General features: G+C 34.2%; 1 protein-coding gene across 5 annotated transcripts in view; it reads right to left on the reverse strand.

Annotated features, from left to right (window-relative positions):
* The window catches only part of PSD3 (pleckstrin and Sec7 domain containing 3), a 734,808-nt gene that overhangs the window by 210,292 nt on the left and 501,644 nt on the right, over window positions 1–22,872 (reverse strand). For 3 of the 5 annotated variants that reach the window (XM_042983313.1, XM_042983312.1, XM_042983316.1), the window contains one exon: window positions 9,771–9,814. In XM_042983313.1, the coding sequence (XP_042839247.1) occupies window positions 9,771–9,814 (44 nt within the window). Of the gene's footprint in view, window positions 1–9,770; window positions 9,815–11,496; window positions 11,530–12,152; window positions 12,189–22,872 lie in introns of all 5 variants that reach the window. The other 2 variants (XM_042983314.1, XM_042983315.1) reach the window with 1 other exon arrangement.

The raw sequence follows: 22,872 nt of genomic DNA on the forward strand, positions 1-22,872 counted from the left end.
AGTGGCATGATATAGTCAAAGGGTAAATCTGTAGCCAGGAATACTCTTTCCAGCTAGGCTGTCATTCAGAATAGAGGGAGAAACAAAAAGTTTCCCAGAGAAACAAAAGGTGAAAGAGTTCATGACCACTAAACCAGTCCTACAGGAAATGGTAAAGAGGACTCTGTGATTGGAAAGGAAAGATCATAAGTAAGAAAAAAGTAGAGAGCGAAAAAGCAGTAAAAATGAGGATATCTGTAAAAGTCAGTCAAGGAACTCGAAAGGATGTAGAGTATGACACTATATATGTAAAACATGGTGGAGGGAGTAAAGAATGGATTCAAACTTAAGTGATCGTCAGCTTAATATAGACTGCTATATGCAGATATTGTACACAAACCTCATGTTAACCACAAATCAAAAACCATTAAGAGATATGCAAAAAATAAAAAGAAAGAAATCCAAGTACATCACATTAAAGCCAGAAAATCATAAAAGAGAGCCAGAGAAGAAAGGTCAGAGAAGTAGAAGGCAACCATAAATCAAGTAACAAAATGGCAATAAATACACATCAAGAATTACTCTGAATGTAAATGGACTAACCACTCCAATCAAAAGATAAAGGGTGGTGGAATGGATAAAAATACTTGACCCATTTATATGCTGCCTACAAGAGACTCATTTCAGACCTAAAGACACCTGCAGATTGAAAGTGAAGGGATGGAGAAACATTTACCATGCAAATGGGTGTCAAAAGAAAGCTGGTGAAGCAATACTTTTTTGGACAAAACAGACTTTAAAACAAAAACTGTAACAAGAGATGAGGAAAGATACTACATAACTATAAGGGGAACAATCCAACAAGAAGATATAACAATTGTAAACATTTATGCACCCATCATGAAAGCACCTATAAACATAAGATAGTGAATAACAAACAAAAAGGAAAAAAATCAAAATTGATATAATATTAGGGGAGTTTAGGACCCCACTTACATCAATGGACAGATCATAGAAACAGAAAATAAATAAAGCAACAGTGGCTTTGAATGACACACTGGACCAGATGAATTTAACAGATATATTCAGAACATTCCATTCTGTATACATTCTTTTCAAGGATTCATGTAACATTCTTGAGATGGACCACATATTAAGCCAGAAAACAACACAACACACTTCAAGAAATTAAAAAAGATTGAAGTCATACCAATCATCTTTTATGATCACAATGCTATGACACTAGAAATCAGCCACAAGAAAAAATCTGGAAAGCACAGATACATGGAGATTAAATAACATGCTATTAAACAATGAATGGATCAACCAAGAAATCAAAGAAGAAATAAAAATTATACGGAGAAAAATGAAAATACAAAACATAATGGTACAAAATCTTTGGGATGCAGCAAAAGCAGTCCTAAGAGGGAAGTTCATAAGAATACAGTCCTATATCAAAAAGCGAGAAAAATCTCAAATACGCAACCTAACCTTACACCTAAAGGAGCCAGAAAAAGAACAAACTAAACCCCAAAGAAGCAGAAGGAAGGAAATAATAAATATTGGAGGATAAATAAATGATACAGAAACTAAAAAAAAAACAAAAAACAATAGAACAGATCACTGAAACCATAAGCTGATTCTTTGGAAAGATCAAAGAATTGATAAAAATCTATCCAAAGTCATCCAAAAAAGAGAGAGAAAAAGAGTGAGGACTCAAATAAACAAAATAAGAAAGGAAAGAGGAGAAATAACAACCAAAACCAAAGAAATACAAACAATTGTAAGAGAGTATTATGGAAAACTATATGTCAACACATTGGACAAACTAGAAGAAATGGATACATTCCTAGAAACATACTACCTACCAGAACTAAAGCAGGAATACATAGAAAATTTTAACAGATCTATTACCAGCAATGTAATTAAAACCAGTAATCAAAAAACTCCCAATAAATAAAAGTCCAGGATTAGATGGCTTCACTGGTGAATTCTACCAAACATGAAAGGAGGAAAACTTCCATATTCATTCTATGAGGGTAGCATTTAGTAACTAATACCAAAACCAGATAAAAACACAACAAAAAAAGTGAACTACAGGCCAATATCTCTGAAGAACATGCATGAAAAAGTCCTCAACAAATACTGGCAAACTGCATCCAACGACAATACATAAAAAAATATCATTTACCATTGTCAAGTGGGATTTAATCCTGGTATGAAAGGTGGTTAAATATTGGCAAATGAATGTAACATATCACATCATAAGAAAAAGAATAAGAACCTTTCAACATCTACAGATAAAGCATTTGGCAAAGTATATCAATTCATGATAAAAACCCTAAGCAAATTAGGGTTAGAGGCAACATAACACAACATCATTAAGGCATTATATGAAAAACCTACAGCCAACATCCTCCTCAGTGGGGAAAAACTGACAGCATTTCTCCTAAGGTAAGGAACAAGACAAGGGTGTACACTCTCACTGTTTTTATTTAACTTACTGAAAAGTCCTAACCACAGTAATCAGGCAACAAAAAGAAGTAAAAAGCATCAAAATTGGTAAGAAAGAAGTCAAACTTTTGCTATCTGTAGATAACATCATACCCAGATAGAAAACCCCAAAGACTACACCAAAAATTTACAGAATTTATATTCTAATTCAATAAATTTGCAGGATACACAATGTACAGAAACCTGTTGCATTTCTGTGCATCAAAAATGAAGTAGCAGAAAGAGAAATTAATGAATCAATTCCATTTACAATTGAGCCAAAAATAATAAGATACCTAGGAATAACCCTAACCAAAGAGGAGAAAGACCTGTACTCTAAAAACTATAAAACACTGATAAAAGAAATTTAAGAGGATACAAAGAAATGAAAAGACATTCCATGCTCACAGATTGAAAGAACAAATAAGGTTAAAATATCTATACTACCCAAAGCAATCTACACATTTAATGCAATCCCTATCAAAATACCACCAGCAATTTTCACAGAACTAGAACAATTCCTAAAATCTGTATGGAACTACAAAAGACTCTAGAGAGCAAAAGCAACCTTGAAAAACAAAAACAAAACTGGAGGCATCACAATCTCTGACTTCACGTTATGTTACAAAGTTGTAGTAATCAAAATAGTATGGTACTGACACCAAAATCAAAACACAGATCAATATAACAGACTAAACAGCCAAGAAATAAACCCACAATTATATGATCAATTAATCTTTGACAAAACAGGAAAGAATGTGTGATGGGAAAGACAGGCTCTTCAACAAATGATGTTGGGAACACTGGACAGCAACATGTAAAAGAATGAAAGTGGACCACTTTCTTACACCATATAGAAAAATAAACTCAAAATAGATTAAGAACCTAATATGAGATGTGACTCCGTAACAAATCCTAGAAGAGAGCACAGGCAGTAATTTCTCTGACTTTGGCTGTAGTAACATCTGTTTAGATATGTCTCCTGAGGCAAGAGAAACAAAAGCAAAAACAAACCATTGGGACTACATCAAAATAAAAATCTTCTGCATAGCAAAAGAAACAACCAAGAAAACTAAATGACAACCTACTGAATGGGCAAGATATTTGCAAATGACCTTTCCAATAAAGGGTTAGAATCCAAAATATACAAAGAATTTATAAAACTCAACACCCCAAAAATCCAATAATCTAATTAAAAATGCACAGAAAGGTGAATAGACATTTATCCAAACAAGACATTCAGAGGGCCCACAGACACATGAAAAGATGCTCAATATCACTCATCATCAGGGAGATGCAAATCAAAACCACAATATCACCTCATACTTGTCAGATGGCTAAAATCAAAAACACAAGAAACAAATGATGAGGATACAGAGAAAAAGAACCCTCATGCACTGTTGGTGGGAATGCAGACCAGTACAGCTATTGTGGAAAACAGTACTGAGGTTCCTCAAAAAATTAAAAATAGAACTACCCTATAATCCAATAATTGTACTACTGGGTATTTACCCCTAAAATACAAAAACACCAATTCAAAGAAATATGTGTATCCCTATGTTTATTGGAGCATTATTTACAATAGCCAAATTATGGAAGCAGCCCAAGTATCCACCGAAAGATGAATGGATAAAGATGTGGCATGTATACAAAAGAGAATATTATTCAGCCATAAAAAAGAAAGAAATTTTGCTATTTGAAACAGGATGTATCTAGAGAGTATAATGCTAAGTGAAATAAGTCAGAGAAACACAAATCCTATGATATCACTCATATGTAGAACATAAGAAATGAAACAAATAAACAAAGGGGAAAAAAAAAGAGAGAGACAAACCAACAGACAGACTCTTAACTATAGAGAACAAACAAATGTTTACCAGAGGGAATGTAGCTAAGGGGATGGGTGAAATAAATGAAGGGGATTAAGAGTACACTTATCTTGATGAGCACTGAGTAAGATATAGAACTGTTGAATCACTGTATCATATACCTGAAACTAATATAACACCACATGTCAACTATACTGGAATTAAGATTAAAAAAATGATTTTTAGATTACTCAAAAATAATTTTAAAAAATTAAAAGGGAGTTACTTTTGAACTTCTTAGATCAAAGTATGATATAAATGTCTTGATCCAAAATAATTTAAGTATGAAAGTTTTCCCTTGTCTACATTACTATTAGGACACAACATCCTGATTAACACCTTCATTTGTATAAAATCACTAGGGCTTCCAGATACTAAAGTTATTTAACAGAATAACTCATTGTAAAATGAATTACTGTGATTTATCTTTTTTTAAATGGAAATAAAATAATTTTACCTCAAGGTAAAAAGTATTTAAAAATAAGACAAGCACTCTTTTCTTTAGAATACAAGGCAAATTTAAAAAGTAAGTAATATAAGGGAATTATAATTTTTCTTCCTGGAGGACTCTAATGTTAGCAAATAAAAATTCAGGGAGAATGATAACAAAAGAGAAAATGATAAAGAAAACTTAAATGCAGGGCAATAAATTACATTCATAAGCTAAAGGTGGCTCATTTAAATCAGTCTATGTTAAAAGAAAAACACTCTGGAGTCACAATAAAACTACCCTTTTGAGATAGCCATTTCCTACACAGCAACATACGAAACATTTTAACAAATCCTGGCTTTGTCACTACAGTGTGTAACTTTGGATCCCTTAGTGAATGCTTCTTGACTTTATTTTCCTCATGTACAAAATGAGACTGTTGGTCTGGAGTGGTACTTAAAATTTTAAGTACAGATACATCTAAATAATATTAACCAGTATTTCAAATATATATTAATAAAAAATACAGGTGGGGCTGCTTTGGTCATTTAAAATAGGCATGACGCTTCTGGAAACTAGAAGTGGGTTCCTGTTATCATCCCTCTTTCCCCTTACATCTCCTAGGGAGGCTCCTAACCCTAGGGCTCCATGAAATACAGTTAGAAAGCCAAAGGTCTAAAACCTCTTTAGGTCTCTCCAGTTATAGCATTCCATGATGGTATAATCTGATTTCTTCTAAGCCTCTAAAATCAACATTAAGATGCCTCCCATATAAGTAAACATTGTCCTATAAATTTTGTAGCGGCATCATCTTTCTTATTAACCATTGTCTAAACTACACAATTGTAGGCTGATCTTTTAGGAAATGCAGTTCCTTGCACTGTTTTTATTGCTCTTTCTATATAGCCTTTTATGTGAACTTCATTACCTATAAGTAGTATGTTCAACAAAGGAGGATATAAATGGACAAATCCAGAAATGTATCATTTCCTTAAAGAGGTTACATTCTAATGGAACATTCCTACAAATAACTACAATGGGTAGTAGAAACTGATGATATCATCAGATAAAGTAAAATGGATGTTTAAGGGCTGAGATTATTTCTGGTTATGAGCTGAGCTATAAAGAATGTCAGGCTTTGTACATAAAATATTGGTACAGATGTAGATTCTAAGCAGAGGTTACTTCATGAACATCAGCAAAAAGGCAGGGAGCCATGGGACAAGTACAAGGATCTGTACATGGTGGTAACAGTTGAAATGTAGGCTGTATAAAGACAAATACTGGAGAGAAAAAAGATTACTGGCAGAATGTGAAGAGGCTAAATGAAGTTTTAGAGCAGAGGAGTGCTTCAGTAAAGTAAAAGGAGCAAAAAGAGGCTTGAGATGGATGTACATGTTAGGATGAAAAAGTATGAATGCCTGATTCAGACTGCAGCAGCAGGAATGGAGAAGAAAGGTGCTGTATGGAACCATTTCCACAGTAGCGAAAGAGGTAGCATGGAAAGAGTCAAAGCTAATGTAGAGGCCAAAACCTAGGTAAGTAAGGAAATACTGGTGTTGTTAATAGAAATGGAGAATATATGACAAAGTTCAGAGACAGATGAAAAGGGTTAAGTAGAATGGAAATGTCCTGCAGGAAAGTGAAAATGTTGAATTGAAAAAGAGGTCAGATCTGTATAAATACTTGGAAAAAATTTTTACAGACATGGAAGGTGAAGTTTTAAAAATGAATATAAGATTGCTGAAAAAAGGACTTAGTGAAAGAAGACAATTCTAAGTGCTGATCCATGTAAGGTACCAACATTAATAGATAATAGGAAAACAATGAGAGAAAGTGTGATTGGAGAGGTACCAGGAGAACTGGGTGAACACAGTGGTTCTATATAATTATATACATGCACATACTTATGTGTATACTTTAGTTCTTGATCTGAAGAATCACATAAATTGATATACAGCAGGGTTTTCTAAAGTGTGTTCTAAAAAAACATTAGTTTTAGTAGCTGTTAAAAGGTACTTCATGATCAAAACAGGACTCAATTATTCAGAAGATGGGGATAAGATGGTTCTTTATATCCTGTAGAATTCAGAGTACATCACACACTGACCCATAAACCCTTTTTGTTTTTTATCTTCTAGATACAGCAGTATCTAGCAGTAACAGGAAGTTACCTTGAGAAACAAGGATAAATAGTAAAATTTGAAAATTCACATAATATTAAAACTGGAAAGGAAAGCTCTGATCATTTCATCCAATCTTTTCACTTTATAGGTGAAGAACATTAATTATATGATATACTACTGTGGGTGATAAAGAATACATGTGGATATGAAAGCATATGAACAAGAGAGAGACAAAAAGGTAAGTGAAAAATAGAAATTACAGCTTTAAAAGATACAATATTAGTTACCATTCGAGGGATAATTTGCTTTATGTTTAGTGTTTTAGAACATTTCACAGTGTCATCCTGAGGGTTATATGAAGTTCAATAATCACTCATCAGACAAAAGAAGAAACTGAGGCCTAAGGTTAATATGACTAGTGACCCAGCTAGTACATGGAAGAGCTGGAATTCAAACCCAAATCTCTCTAATTCTGGAACCTGGGCTCCAGAACACAACGCTCTTTTGACAAGGGGGCCAAGAAGAGTCCAGGTCTTAGGTTCATTCCCATGCCTGCCCATGGATAGGGTCTGAGATAAGATTCTTTCTTATCATCAGGGAAATGCAAATCAAAATCACAATAAGATATCACCTCACACCTGTCAGAATGGCTAAAATGAAATACTCAAGTTTGATCAAAAAAATAAAAAACAAGTTTTGAGGAGGATGTGGAGAAAAAAGAAACCACATGCACTGTTGGAGAAATGTAAACTGGTACAGCCACTGTGGAAAACAGTATGGAGGTTCCACTACTGGGTATTTACCCAAAGAATACAAAAACACTAAATCAAAAAGATATATGTGGCCCTTTATTTATTGCAGCATTATTTACAATAGTCAAATTATGGACGCAGCCCAAGTGTCCACTGATAGATGAATAAAGAAGATGTGGTATATATATTATTCAGCCATAAAAATGAATGAAGTCTTCCACTTGCAATGACATGAATGGATCTAGAGGGTATAATGCTGAGTGAAATAAGCTGGATGAGAGAAAGTCAAATACCATATGCTTTAGCCATATGTGGAATTTAGAAATGAAACAAATGAACAAAGAATGAAGAGATAAACCAAAAAATAGACTCTGAACTATACAGAACAAACTGATGGTTACCAGAGGGGAGGTAGCTGGGGAGGTGGGTGAAACAAGTGATGTGGATTAAGGAGTACACTTATCACGATAAGCACTGAGTAATGCACAGAATTGTTGAATCACTATACTGTACACCTGAAACTAACACAATGCTACATGTTAACTGTAGCATCTTCTGGATGCAACAGTATACTTTCCACAGGAAGTCACCTTGAGAAACAAAGTTAAGTACAATGGAATTAAAATAATTTTTTTTCTTGCACCAAATTGTCACTATACATAAATATAAATAAAAACATACTATAACAATTTTCATATATAAAAAATTTAGATTTACAAAACAGATCCTCAGGACTACATTTATTTGTTTTTTAAAATAACTTATAAAAGAATCTTCAAATATCTCTCCCCTGTATGAACATACTTACATTTCATTTTTATTAATTTTCTGTAGAGGAGATATTCTGCATCGGTCCAGATACGCCTTTAATATTTCAGCAAGATACTAAGCATATAATTTATGAAATTTTTCTAGGAAACCCACTTTCATTCATGAGCGATATATCCAAAAATGATCACTTTGGAACATAGGCCATGAATTCTTATTATTTTAATGAATTTTCCTTGAAATGACACAATGTCTTTGAGTCTCATGACATATATAAATAGAGAAACATATGCCATCACATATACTTGCAAATATTAGTCTCAAATCAAACTTTGAATCCCTAATTTCAAATAGTACCATATAACCTTACAATTAGTGCAAACAGTTTAAGTAGTACATTTTCATTCATTCTAGCTTATTATATGTGAGACATATGTAATCAATTGCTAAACTACTTTTATCCAGTGTACAGATGAAAGAATAAGATTTATCCCTAAGTTACGATTCTATAAACCTAAGGTCATTGCAGATTGCTATGCTAGGCCACATGGTAGAAAAATAGGTATGAATACTTAATATCGGTAAAATAAAAAATAAACTTCATATGTAGTTCTAATTAAAAAACATATTTTGACCTAATTTCTGGACAACAATTAAAAATTTAGTAGAAAAGTTTTTTAAGTTAAATTCCTAACTGTTGCATTGATGAGTGAAAATTCAGAAGAGTTATGGTATTATTGATCTACCAGTATTGATCTACACCTAAATTAGGTATAATTTATCTATAATTTTATTTCCCAAAGTATGTATCTTGAAACACTACATTATACTGTCAAAAAGGTTCAGAAAACATTGCACATTTCATTCCTCTTGGAGACTTGCATTGTATAAACTCTTGGAAATTCTGCAGTTACAAAAATAATGTAGATTTATTTAATCCATCATTTCTCAAGTTTATCAATATCTTGGTATTATTAGTGTGATTGGAAATGGGATTGATGATAGGAAGGAAGGGATTAAAACAAACAGACTGTACCAAAATCATTGGTATTGTATTGTGGAATATATGTGATTTTATCAGATTTTCTTTCTTAGAAGGATATATTAAGAAGATAACTGTCTCTAGGCATAGCAACTAGACTAAATGCAAAATAGGCGCATGTTGGGTACCAAGAAAAAGACATGGGATACTCAGAGTTTACTTAGGTTTTATACAAAGTACGTTAGACACTGGTGTAAAATGAAAACTGGACATGCATATTTTATCCTCTAGGATCACATCTAAACTGTAAGGAAAGACAGTAAAAAGAATAAGCAGTTCATTTATTAAAATGCTGACATCCAGCATACTTACACTGCCCATTCAAGCTTCTCATTCTTAATTGAGTTGTACAGAGCCTGTAAAGAGAGAAAATAAGACGGAATTATTCTTTTCGTACTGTTCCATATTTTTAATCCAGCAAATGACCAAAGCCAAAAGGCTTGACTGAGTAGCAAGCAACTCCCAAGCCCTTTGTTGGCCACCCTGCTGGTTCTACAAAGATGAGGAATACACAAGGTGAGGCAAAAAGCATAGGGTAAGCAGTATTTTGTGAAACAGATTTTTCACAAAGTAAAAAATGGCTTTTATAAATAAGACACACAACACTGTATGACATTTTAGTAAATATTAGGATATAATTAAAGTTAGACCATGTACTCTATTCTTCTTATTCAAAATATGGTCTTGTAGTTTCACTAGTTTAGATACTTAAGTGTGCATACCTTTTTCACTAATGTAATAAGTAAAACTGTTTTCATAAAAATTTAACGAGCAAGATACATTTGAGGAGGACTAAAGCCAGATTATGGAAAACCATCTTAGAATAATTTCAGAGTTTTTATACCAATGACTTAAGCAGTTTTTAGCAGTCTAACTTCATAATTGTGCTTTACAGTTAGTATTACATTGGTGTGAGGTGGTGGAGAGGAAAGACAGAAAACTTCCTTAGAGCCTGGGTAATAATAATGACAGTTGGCCTGATCATCTCTGATTCTCCAAGCTCTGGCATTATATATAAGGTCCTTGTAATCAAGTTGTTCCACCATGATAACTACCCAAGAAAATGCTACTCCACATCTCTATTTCCTTAATTTTGAGTAAGATGTTGTAAAGAAAACACAGATTTCTAAGCCACCACAACAAATTATACTGAAGAAAAGGAAATGTGCAGGATAACATTAGAATGATGTCAGAACATTTTTCCTCAAAGAAGGACTTGAACCTATTCAATTCAGCAGATTCAGTACAAATATATTTAGGTTACAGGTTTTATATTACTTAAGATTTAACACACATACCCTTAGCCAGTATTCACAGACTCTGTGGGAGTTCTGCCTAGTAGCTACAACAGTCAGTTTAATTAACTACTGGATAATTATGAAGCTAATAAAAACTAGGAGACATTTCATCATTACCAGGATGTGGTAAAATGTGTCCTCAAATGCAAAAACTCATAGAACATTAAATTAAAATAAGGGGTAAACTGAGGTACAAAGACCATGCTGTAAATTGGATATTCTTTTTGAAGAACTCAAATTTAAAGAACTACAACAATCTATTGTTTAGCAAAATGTCTCATGAGGTTGCACTTATTTAGAAGTGCAGAGAGAGTAGATGTCTAACTCAAGCCTCAGGAGACTCTTGATAGATAGATGTCCTTTAAATGGATTCCACTACTCGCATTAGCCATTTTGAACCCACAAGTAATGGTGAGTTGAGAAATTGCAACTGAAAAGAGATCATTAAAGGTTCTTTATATACTATCACACTCAATACTACCTAGAGTAATTTAACAATGTAATAAAGATTAAAAAAATCTATTCATAAAGGTAGATAGCTGAAAATGATATCCAAGCATCTAAAACTTTTCTAATACATTTAATTCTGTCCTAGAACAAGTTTTTCTTTCAAATTTTTTGCCCATGAGAATATTTTGCTTAATGAGATACTGAGTTCTTAAATAGAAAATTCTTGTTCAGCTGCATATCATGCAACAAAAATCTATCATAAAGTATCTTGAAAAATTCAACAAACTTACCATAGTGTGGTCTTCTCCCAGTGTATATATTATCTGGAAAATATTATATAGCATATAACATATGCTATATAATGCTAATAACATATATATTATATAGACAAATCTAAAAGGTAGATGCTATCCTTATCCTTTTCAATTGCAAAATTACAAAGGGATTTTCTTGAATCTTTCTGGTGCTTTATAATGGCACACTATTGTACCAAAAAAAGGAAATTATGCTTTGCAAATGTATCAAACACTTCTATATCCTTCATCACAACTTCCTATCCTTTTATTTACTTAGCTTAGTTAAGAACTGAATTCCTTTGGGGCACATAGGTGGCTCAGTCAGTTGAGGTCCAACCCTTGATTTTGGTTCATGTCAGGATCCCAGGGTCCTGCAATAGAGCCCCTTGTCAGGCTCTGTGCTGACAGCATGGAGCTTGCTTGGTATTCTTTCTCTTACCCTCTCTGCCCCTTTGCTGCTTGCACTCTCTCTCTCTCTCTCTCTCAAAATAAATAAATAAACATTCTAAAAATAAATAAAACTTAAGAAAAAAAAGAATTCAATTCCCTTGGTTCCTCCTTATCTTTAGCTCCACAGTCATCCCTTTCGTTCCTGTGTATCCTAGACCCCACGCTCTATCACATCAACAAATCTTGTTTTTATTAATTACCTTCAAGTTCTTTGTCCCACTGCCTCTCTGTTGTACCTAAAGAGAAAGATTGAAACTCTTGACCAGTCCTACTCTGACTTCTCCACATTTATATCCCCTGTATTAGTTAAGGTTTCTTTAGTTTAAAATACACATACCAAAACTCTAACTACCTTAAGCATGAGGAGGACCATAAAAAGACATGGATGGAGCTGGCCTCAGGGACAAAGGTATTTAACTCTCAAGTATTTTCCTCATTCCACCTCAAACATCTCCACTCCTTGTTTCTTTACTACACAAAAACCATGTCTACAACAAGCAACACTCATGTGTATCTTTCATGACTCTCAACAAGAGATAACAGTTCTTTCTCCTAACTTCAGTTTGAAAAGATTGTAATTGGTGTGGTTTAGATCACCTGTCCTCCCCTAATACATGTGGTGAGATGAGGTATAATGATTGGGACTATCCCTGGAGTCAGTGAGGCTGGGGTATGTATTAAAGAGGGGGTAGTATAGACGTAGCCACTAGTGTGTAATCCTCCTGAGCTTTAAAGCCTCCCCTATTTGTATATAACTAATTCAGCAATAATAGAGAAAATTAAACAACAGCACAAATTAATGCCACTGAATATTCATCATCTCAAACTTTAGGAGAGACTTCATTCAATAGCCTCCTGACTTTTTGCCATCTTCCTTAAAATGTATCTGCACTGGCATCTATCCTTTTTTGCCTTTCTGATGGTAATTAAAGGGATATCCTGTCCCTACAAGGCTAGGCATCTATCACTGGTCCTGACAGTTCCCTTGCGGTAACATCTCCTCCTTTATTAGCTTCTTTCTATCAGCTTTGAAACATATGCAAGTCTCTCCAAACCCCACTTCCGTAATTTAGTTACCACCCTTTGTTCCTCAGCCCCTTTTTAAGCCAAATTTCTGAGAGAAGTTTCCACAATTCATATAACCAACTCAGGCAATCTAGCTTTCATCGCTGTTCTTCCACTGAAAGTGAATTACAATAAATGCACCAACTTCCTTCACATTAAACTCAAGGCCACTTTTTAGTGTTTCTGAATCACTTTGCCTGTTAGCAGCACTGAATACTCTCAAATGTTTTCTTCCTTATTTTGTGACACAATACAGTCTCTTGAATTTTCTCCTCTTTGGATAATCCCTATTACTCATATCTTCCTCATCTTACTCCTTAAATGTGGGTGAGCCTAAGGGTTTATCTGAAGCCAATGTAAACTCTTGTGAACATTAGATCCATATGTCAGATGCACTTGGATGTTTCCAAAGCACTACAGACTCAGTAAAAATGAACTAGAGAATGAAGACCTAACAGTGGAAATGTACTCTCCATCTTAGTAAACTGTGTCAGTAGAAAATATATAATTTTTTGAGTGTGAAAACACTACACTATATATAGTCCAAGGAGAGGTAGCTTACAGTAATATAAAATATATCCAAGTCCAAATCCTAGGACTGCCAGAATTTTTCTATCAACAGTTTCATGTAAAAATACTATTATATTCCTATCATGCAAGCAAGAAAGCTCCAGGTTTAAATCATATTTACTGCCAATCTTATATCAGCCTGCTAATGGCATAGGAAAAAGCCTTTTAGTAATAATATTTTCAGGAATAATCGTTAAAACTCTCTAATTTCCACTCAAACAACAGAATGGAATTTCACAGCTGACAGGGGCCTTAGAGATCATAAAACAAATTTTTCCTTTTATCGATTAAAAAAAATGAAGTCCAATGTTAATTTCTCTCAAGGTCCTTTAGCTGTTTTTCACAAACTCTGACTCAGAAATCACATTTCTCTCAGAAATCAATTGACTATATTCAGCTAGCTACATTCTCTCTTATCAACTAACTAAAACTAACTACATTCTACCAAAGTTTACAACATTGTAAATAACTGGCTTGTCAAGGCCCATGTGAAAAAGTAATAAGGCTGTGGCTCTCTTACAATACATTCAATAATGGTGGTCACCGTAATATTCTATTCTTAAAGGATGAACTTAAAGGACACATTTTTGAAATGCCTTTGCTGGTGAGATGATGGGTTTGCCACATTCATTCTATAGTCTTAGTCCACTCATGACTAAAGGTATCTGCCATATAAATGGCTGAAACTGGAGATGTAGTCTACAGCTCAGGAAAATAATTTATCCCTAGTTATGGGAAGGGTTATTTGACTTAGCTCCAAGACAGCAAAGCTTGTGGGCAAACTTTCACTGTCATGAAAGGCTATTATATCCCTGTGGACATGAATTGATAGTTAGGGAAAAATCAACCTTAATGGGTTAAAGCAGCCCATATAAATTATATGCTTGAGGTGATAACCAGTTGTGGTGGACTAAATATCGTACCCCCAAATGATGTTCAGGTGCTAATCCCTGGAACCTGTAAATATTTCTGTATATGGCAAAAAGATTCAAATGTGATTAACTTTATAAACATTTCTGCATATAGCAAAAAGATGAGATGGGGAGGGTATCTGGGTTGGGTGGTGTCTATAGAAGAACATGGCAGAGGAAGATTTAAGGAATATAGAAGAAGAGAAGGCAATGTGAAGATGGACACAGAAATTGGGAGTGATATAGACACAAGTGAAGGAATGCCAGCAACCGTCATAAGCTGGAAGAAGCTGGAAGAGAGTCTTGTAGACTCTCCTGAGGGAGTGCAGCCATGTTGACACCTTGAGACTTCTGGACTCCAAAATTATAAAAAGATAAATTTCTATTGTTTTAAGACACCAAAGTTTGTGGTAATTTGTTACAGCAGCCCTAGGAAAACTAATACACAAAGGTATAAATGGAAGACAGATATCTGAACAAAGAATGATCGTACACACAGATGGATTTTCAGAAACATTTTCAGGGTCAATCCCTAGGTGAAACATATTCTTTTACCATAGCAGTCTCAACTGAAAGTGTAAGGGTGCACACCAGAGTAAGTCCAGGAATTTTTTAAAAAATATTGATTAATGAGCTCCATCCCAGATCTACTGAATCAGATTCCTAATTGAGAAAATACATAAATATTTCCAAATGCTCTACTTGTGACTCTGATATGAACCCCTTGTTAAAAACCACTGCTTTCCAAGTAAACCTATCTTTTCTCTAAGTGAAATTCCTGAAACTTAACCCAGGAGCTATCAAACAATCAAATATCTAAACTGAGACTAAACAAAAGCAGAATGATTCTTCAAATTTGAAAGTTCATTAAATTTTAAGAATGAGAAAGCAAAAGTAAATTGCTTAAATTACAGAGATCAAGGTATCTTGGTCTAAATTTACTTTTTAAGTCTTTGTTCCTAACTTTTGAGTATTTCTCATTGAGATACAAAATGCAGTTTTATTCAAGGCTTAGCACCATCACTGACAACCCAGGCATGGTTCTGTGAAGTTTTCCCCATTACCATACATTATGTAACACTGAGTTTCTTCCTCTTTCTCTCCCTTCCTCTCCCTCTATCACCACCACCCTTCACCCCCGCCCCAGCACATTTTGCAATCTATGATATTCACGTATTTTGGTTCGATCATCTCTCAACTCCAAAGATTTTTTTTTTCCTATGTATTCTTTCAATTATTATGAAAAGTACGAAGGATAAATTGGATAGCTTCCAATTTCCTTTAGTGAGACTGGCAGTGACCACAGAAAAATTTGTACCCAGGAAGAATCAGGACACTATCAACACCATGGGTATCTTTTCCAAGTGTAATGCTTCATGCAGATATTCAGATCAAAATGATTTTTGAGTATAAAATTAAATATGCACTGCTCTGGATGTTATTATCAAAGAAAGACTGTGTTTAAAAAAGACATTATTTAAAAACCAATGATACAACTAGTTACCAAATCAATTTCAAATTGTTTAGGAAAACTTAAAATATGTTAAAGCAATGGTGCTTTAATTTTTTTCTTCTCTATGCCTTAAAATAACATTGAAAAATTGCATTATACCCCCCCCCCCATTAGAGGCTTCCCTAAAATTGGTACTTAAAATGGACTTTTTGTTTGCGCCCTCTACTCCTGGAGGTTTTCACACCTATGTAATGCACCAAATAAGATTATGAGTGAGAGCTATGCCCTCCCTCTCCTCCTTTTTTTAAGTGGCAGAAGGCAGCTGTCAAGCAGAGATGACAAAGTATAAACAGCCTGAAGCTTTGACCACAAAGCATTCATAGGTAGATCCATTTTAAGGATGAGTACTAAAGATGAGTTTCTTGAAATTGATTCCCTTTAAAATACTTGTGTTCCTGTATTCACTAGCCAGTTTTCACGGAGCCAGGTTTAAAGAACACTACTTTAAAGAACGTATGTTCACAAGCAATGTCATAAACATTTATTTCTAGTTCTCATTCAGGGTGACAGAAGCATGCTTTGAGTTTGGTTTTTTCCACATCTATAGTCAGATCAATTTTTGGGGGTCCAATCATCATGTAAACAGAATCAAAATCTATGTCTTGGACAATTAACTTAACCTTCTGTTGTGGTGTACTTATGAACCCAGCCAGCAATGGCAGAAATATCTAACCATCAACTGTCTGACTCAATTGAGTAGACATGCCAGTAAAAACCCATAATAGACACTAGAAAACTAATTTAAAGACACTTGTGTTATTGGAAGGGAATCTGAAGTATAATTAATATGTATAATTCATCACACAATGAACAGTTTTGAGTACATTCTATAGGCTAGAGTGACATTATGCTAGGTTCAAATAAATACATTCTGCCTTCAGGGGCTTCTTATGTGAGGGTGACAAAATGTGTTACTAAACCTGACTGAACTTTACCTAATGGAGAATTAGTCAGTTAACAAAGTCAACTAACTCTACTTCCTACTTACAACGTGCAATATGTTTTCACACATGCAGTGTCTAATATCTGATGCTGTATGTATTTTCTTCATAGAAAAATTTTATAGAAAGAAAACAGATCCAATCTCAGGTTCTAAGAATTTATTTATTTTTTAAAATTTTTATTTATTTTTTAAATTTACACCCAAGTTGCATATAGTGCAACAATGATTTCAGGAGTAGATTCCTTAATGTCCCTTATGCATTTTGCCCATCCCCCTGGGTTCTAAGAACTTAAAGTTTGGGGGGTGATTAATTTGTCTTTTTAACACAGATCATTGCATTTACTTGGTCTTCATTTTCTAAATCTGCAATATGAGAAGGCTCTAAAAGGTTATCCTTTTTGGTCCCCTTCTAGATCTACCATTCTATGATTCTAGTTGAAAAAGATCTCAGAAGTCACCTGGTCAAACTCTCAAACTAGTTCTTTCCCTAGTTTCTGCCCCTTTTTCCTGTGTCCCCCACTATTTTTTTCCCATATGTCAGGCATTACTCCTATATATTAATGAATGAACATTTTTAAACTTCATATGACAGGAATAAAAAAGGGAGAGAGGGAGAAAAAGATGGAAGGGGGAGAGAGAAAGAGAGACAGATTTGATTCTCTAAGGGGGAGGAGGGGCACATGGGGCTTGCGTGATTGCCTGTTGTCAAATGTATCTTTGTGAGCTAAAATAGAAACCCTTATTCCTTCATTATACTGAAGGGTAAAAAATGCAGCGAAAGATAATACTAAATAGGCACAAAAACAGATGTGGTGAGCAGCTCTTGGAGGTACCACTAAACCAAACATGAAAGTAAATAAAATTTTAACTGCTAATTATCGTTTGTACTAATGCAATACTCCAAATAAATACACACACACACACACACACACACACACACACACACGCGCACGCACACACACACACACACACACACGTATATTCATTCATTCATTTTGAGGGAAAGGTTGGTCAATAAAATGTCAAGAGAATTTATATGGAACACATTCCTCCTAAAGTGCCTTTACTACATCTTGCAATTGCTTTCCATTTGACTGGTTGTTGTGTCTTCAGGAAAATTTCTTAAATATGCTAGTACAAATAATGTGATTGCAAATGTAAGCAAAAAAAAAAAAAAATACTAAGTAGCCACTAAGTTCCTTTTTTTAAGTTGAGGCATAATTGACAGATAACATTATATTAGTTTCAGGTGTACAATATAATGATTCAATATCTGTACTAAGTTCCTCATTAAGCAAAAATTTTAAGTAGAATTATTTTCTACTTGCTAAAATTGCAAATATATCCCTTAACATAATAAGGGCCATAAATGACATGTACACAGCTAACATAATATTCAACAGTGAAAAGCTCAAAACTTTTCCTCTAAAATCAAAAACAAGGATGTCTACACTTGCCACTTTTATTGACCATAGTCAATATTGACCATAGTCACTTCTGGGTGGAAGTCCCACCCAGAGCAATTAGAAAAAGAAATAAAAGGCATCCAAATTGGGATTTAAAAAAAAAAAAAGAAGCGAAACTATCATTATTTGCAGATGAAATGATATGATATCTAAAAAAATCCTAAAGACTCCACCAAAGAAACTATTTGAACAAATAAAAAAATTCAGTAAAGCTGCAGGATACAAAGTCAATATATTAAACTCTGTTGTGTTTCTATAAACTAATAACAAACTATCAGAAAAAGAAATTAAGAAGACAATTCCATTTATGATTGAATAAAAGAGTTTAATACCTAGGAATAAATTTCACCAAGAAGGTAAAAGGCCTGTATACTGTAAACTGTAAGATACCAATGAAAGAAACTGAAAAAGACACAAATAAATGGAAAGATATTATGTGCTCAGGGATTGGAAGAAAGCTGTTAAATGTTCATTGTCCCAAAGCAATCTACAAATTCAGTGTAATCCAAATAAAAGTTCCAATGGCGTCTTTCACAGAAGTAGAACAAAGAATCCTAAAAGATGTATAGCACCACAAAATACCTCAAACCACAAAATACCTCAAAGAGCCAAAATATCTTAAGAAGAACAGTTAGAGGCATCATACTCCCTGATTTCAAACTATGTTACAAAGCTATAGTAATTAAAACAGTTACAACACTGGCATAAAAACAGATTCACAGATCCATGGAATAGAAAGCCCAGAAATAAACACACACATATACGTTCAATTAATGTATGATAAATGAGCCAATAATATGCAATAGAGAAAGTACAGTCTCTTCAGTAAATGGTGTTGGGAAAACTGGACAGTTACATGCAAAGGAATGAAACTAGACCACTATCTTATACCATACATAAATTAAAAAAAATTTTTTTTAAGTTTATTTATTTATTTTGAGAGAGACAGAGACAGTATGAGTAGGGGAGGGGCAGAGAGAGAGGGAAAAAGAGAAAGAGAATCCCAAGAAGGCTTTGTACTGTCAGCGCAGAGCTTGATGCAGGGCTCAAACTCACCAAACTGGGAGATTATGACCTGAGCCAAAACTGAGAGTTGGACACTTAATTAACTGAACCACCCAGGTGTCCCTGCACCATACATAAATTTTAACTTAAAATGGATTTAAATTAAATGTATTTAACTGAAAATAAGGCCTGAAATGATAAAACTTCTAGAAGAAAACATAAAGGATAAGCTCCTTGATGTCAGTATTATAAAGAGGTTTTTGGATTTAGCATCAAAAGCAAAGGAAGCAAAAAGCAAAAATAAGTAAGTGAGACTGCATCAAACTAAAAAGCTTCTGTAGAGCAAAAGAACCATCAACAAAATGAAAAGGCAACCTATGAATGGGAAAAAACATTTGTGGATCATCTATGTGATAATGGGTTAATATCCAAAATATAACACAAACAACTCAACAGCCAAAGAACAAACAACAACAACAACAACAACAACAACAACAATCCAATGAAAAAATTGGCAGAGGATCTAAACAGCCATTTTTCCAAAGAGGATCTCAATAGTCATTTTTTTTTCAAATAAGATATAAAGATAGCCAACAGATACATGAAAAGATGTTCAACATCATCAATCATCAGGGAAATATAAATCAATACCACAATGAGATATCATCTTGCACCTGTTAGAATGGCTAGTATCATAAAGACAAGAGATAACAAATGCTGGCAAGGATGTGGAGATAAAGGAACCCTTGTACACTGTTAGTGGGAATGTAAATTGGTTCAGCCACTATGGAAAACAGTATGTAGGTTCCTCAAAAAATTAAAACTAGAACTATCCTATGTGTCAGTAATTCCACTTCTGGGTATTGATCCAAAGAAAACAAAAGTACTAAGTAGAAACGATATATTCCGCCCATGTTCATCGCAGCATTATTTACAATCACCAAGGTATGGAAGGAAATAAGTGAAGTGTCTGCTGACAGATGAATGGATGAAGTGTGGTGTATCTATACAATGGAATATTATTCAGCCATAAAAGAGGGAAAACTTGCCATTTGATACCACATAGATGGAATTGAAGGGGATTATGCTAGGTGAAACAAGTCAGACAGAGAAGGGCAAATACTGCATAATATCACATATATGTGGAATCTAAAACAAAAACAAGAACAACAAACAAAAAACCAAGCCCACAGATACGGAGAACAGACTGGTGGTTGCCAGAGCGGCAAGGACTCAGGGTGAGTAAAATGAGTGAAGGAGGTCAAAAGGTACTAACTCCAGTTACAAAATAAGTTATGGGGATACAATGTACAACATGTTGAATATAGTAAATAATACTGCATTGCATATTTGAAAGTTGCTAAGAGAGCAGATCTTAAAATTCATCATCACAAGAAAAAAAATGCTTTGTATATGTAAGGTAACAGGTGTTAACTAATGGTGGTGATCATTTAACAATATATACAAGTATCAAATCATTATGTTGTACACCTGAAACTTATCATAGAGTACACGAATTAGTGGTCAGTAGTTCAAATTATCCTTTGAGATATCACTTCATAATATGTTTCGACTGCTAACTGCATATGACTGCATATACTGCATACTTTGTGTACTTCATATTGATTGTATCACTCTATGGTACAATAACTACAACAAATATTTTATCATATGCTGATGTTAGGGGAAATTTTTAAATAACTTTTAAAACTACTTTTTATAACTCTGAGACAGTATTTTTCTGTATCGTATAATATATAATACCCTATAGGTATTTATACAAAATAGTATAGTTTCATAACTACTTGAGTATAATTCCTATTTGTAACATCAATAGTGTAACAGATGTAACACTTGTAACAATATAGTATAAATAAACTCTTAAAACTACTCACTCATTCATTCATATGTTCAGTCAACAAACATTTACTGAGTATCTATTACCTAACAAATTGTCAGGTATTAAAACAGGCACTGAAAGTCCAGTGGTGAACAACACAGACACAGAACTTAGATGTAGTGGGGGTGGAAACAATACGAAAACAGACAAACACATCAAGATGATTCTGTGATTTTCTGGTAAACTACCACATAATTATTATAAGGTATTTAATATTAAGGTAACTTAAAAAAGTAGCTTTCAACTGATGGCCAAGAAAACCTCTAGGCAAGGAAATTTAATATATGAGTCACAAGACACAGCCACACAAAGATTAAGGTAAGATCAGTGAGACACTCCTTGGCATAATTGAACATGGTGGGTCTGAAAGCCTGTGGTAAGGGCAAATAGGCAGACAGGTCACAAGGGGCTTTTTGGCCAGAAAACACAGAACTTCTGTGGTGTATTGGGCAACTACTGGAAGAGAGACCTGCTCTAATTTCATGTTCTTACTGGTTGCCCTGGTTTCTGTGTGGAGAAAGAACTAGAAGAGAGCAAGGGAAGTGGTAGTAAGATGGGTGGTGTCTGGGTAAGAGATGATGTAACCTGGATTGAGGTGATGGCAGTGGCAGATTTGGGATGTATCAGGCTGTGGCTCATTTTTACAGGCCTCAAGCACAAATGAAAAATTGGATAAGACAGTTTTAAGAATAGCACCAGAGATACATAGCTACCCATTAGTATTTAAAGTCATTTAAACTAAAAATGAAGTAGGTATAGAATATATTGTTAAAGAAAAGGTGCAAAACAGTGCATATGTGTATATATAAATATAAATATAAGCTCACATAGAACATTTCTGAAATACAAAAGAAACTATTGACAGTAACTGTCTTTGGAGAGGGCAATTGGGGAAACAAAGTGAGAGAGAATTTTCAATGTATAAATCTGTTCTATTTGAGTGTTTGCCGTACCACATATGCATTACTTCTACAACTAAAAATCTAGATGATACTAGATTTTAAACTCCTTGCACTGTAATCAAGCCTTCTGTCTCTCTTTAGTCACCATAATGCCTCTTAAATTGCCTTGATCATAGTTCATGTTTAAAAAATAACTGTTAAAGGGTGCCTGGGTGGCTCAGTCAGTTGAGCATCTGAGTCTTGATTTCAGCTCAGCTCATGATCCCAGGGTCGTGGGATGGAGCCCCTAGCTGGGCTCTGCACTGAGTGTAGAGCCTGCATACGATTCTCTCTCTGTCCCTCTGCCCCTCTCCCCACATTGTGCTCTCTCTCTCTCTCAAAGAAAAAAGAAAAAAAAAACCTGTTGAGAAGATAAAGACCTCAGTGATGATAATCCTAATATCACAATTATGATGGGAGGTAGCAAACATAATAAAAGGAACAATGGACTAGAAATAGGTAGCCTTGTATCAAACTTGCTTCTTCAATCAGCTATTTGACTTTAGGTCACTAACAATAACGTCTACTTTCTTCATCTGTAAAGACAGTATAACAACACCTACCTCACAGAATTGTGAAGATGATATGTAACCATCAAATAGGAGA

This window comes from Panthera tigris, chromosome B1, assembly GCF_018350195.1.
Source record: "Panthera tigris isolate Pti1 chromosome B1, P.tigris_Pti1_mat1.1, whole genome shotgun sequence".
In the NCBI taxonomy this organism is placed as follows: Eukaryota; Metazoa; Chordata; class Mammalia; order Carnivora; family Felidae; genus Panthera; species Panthera tigris.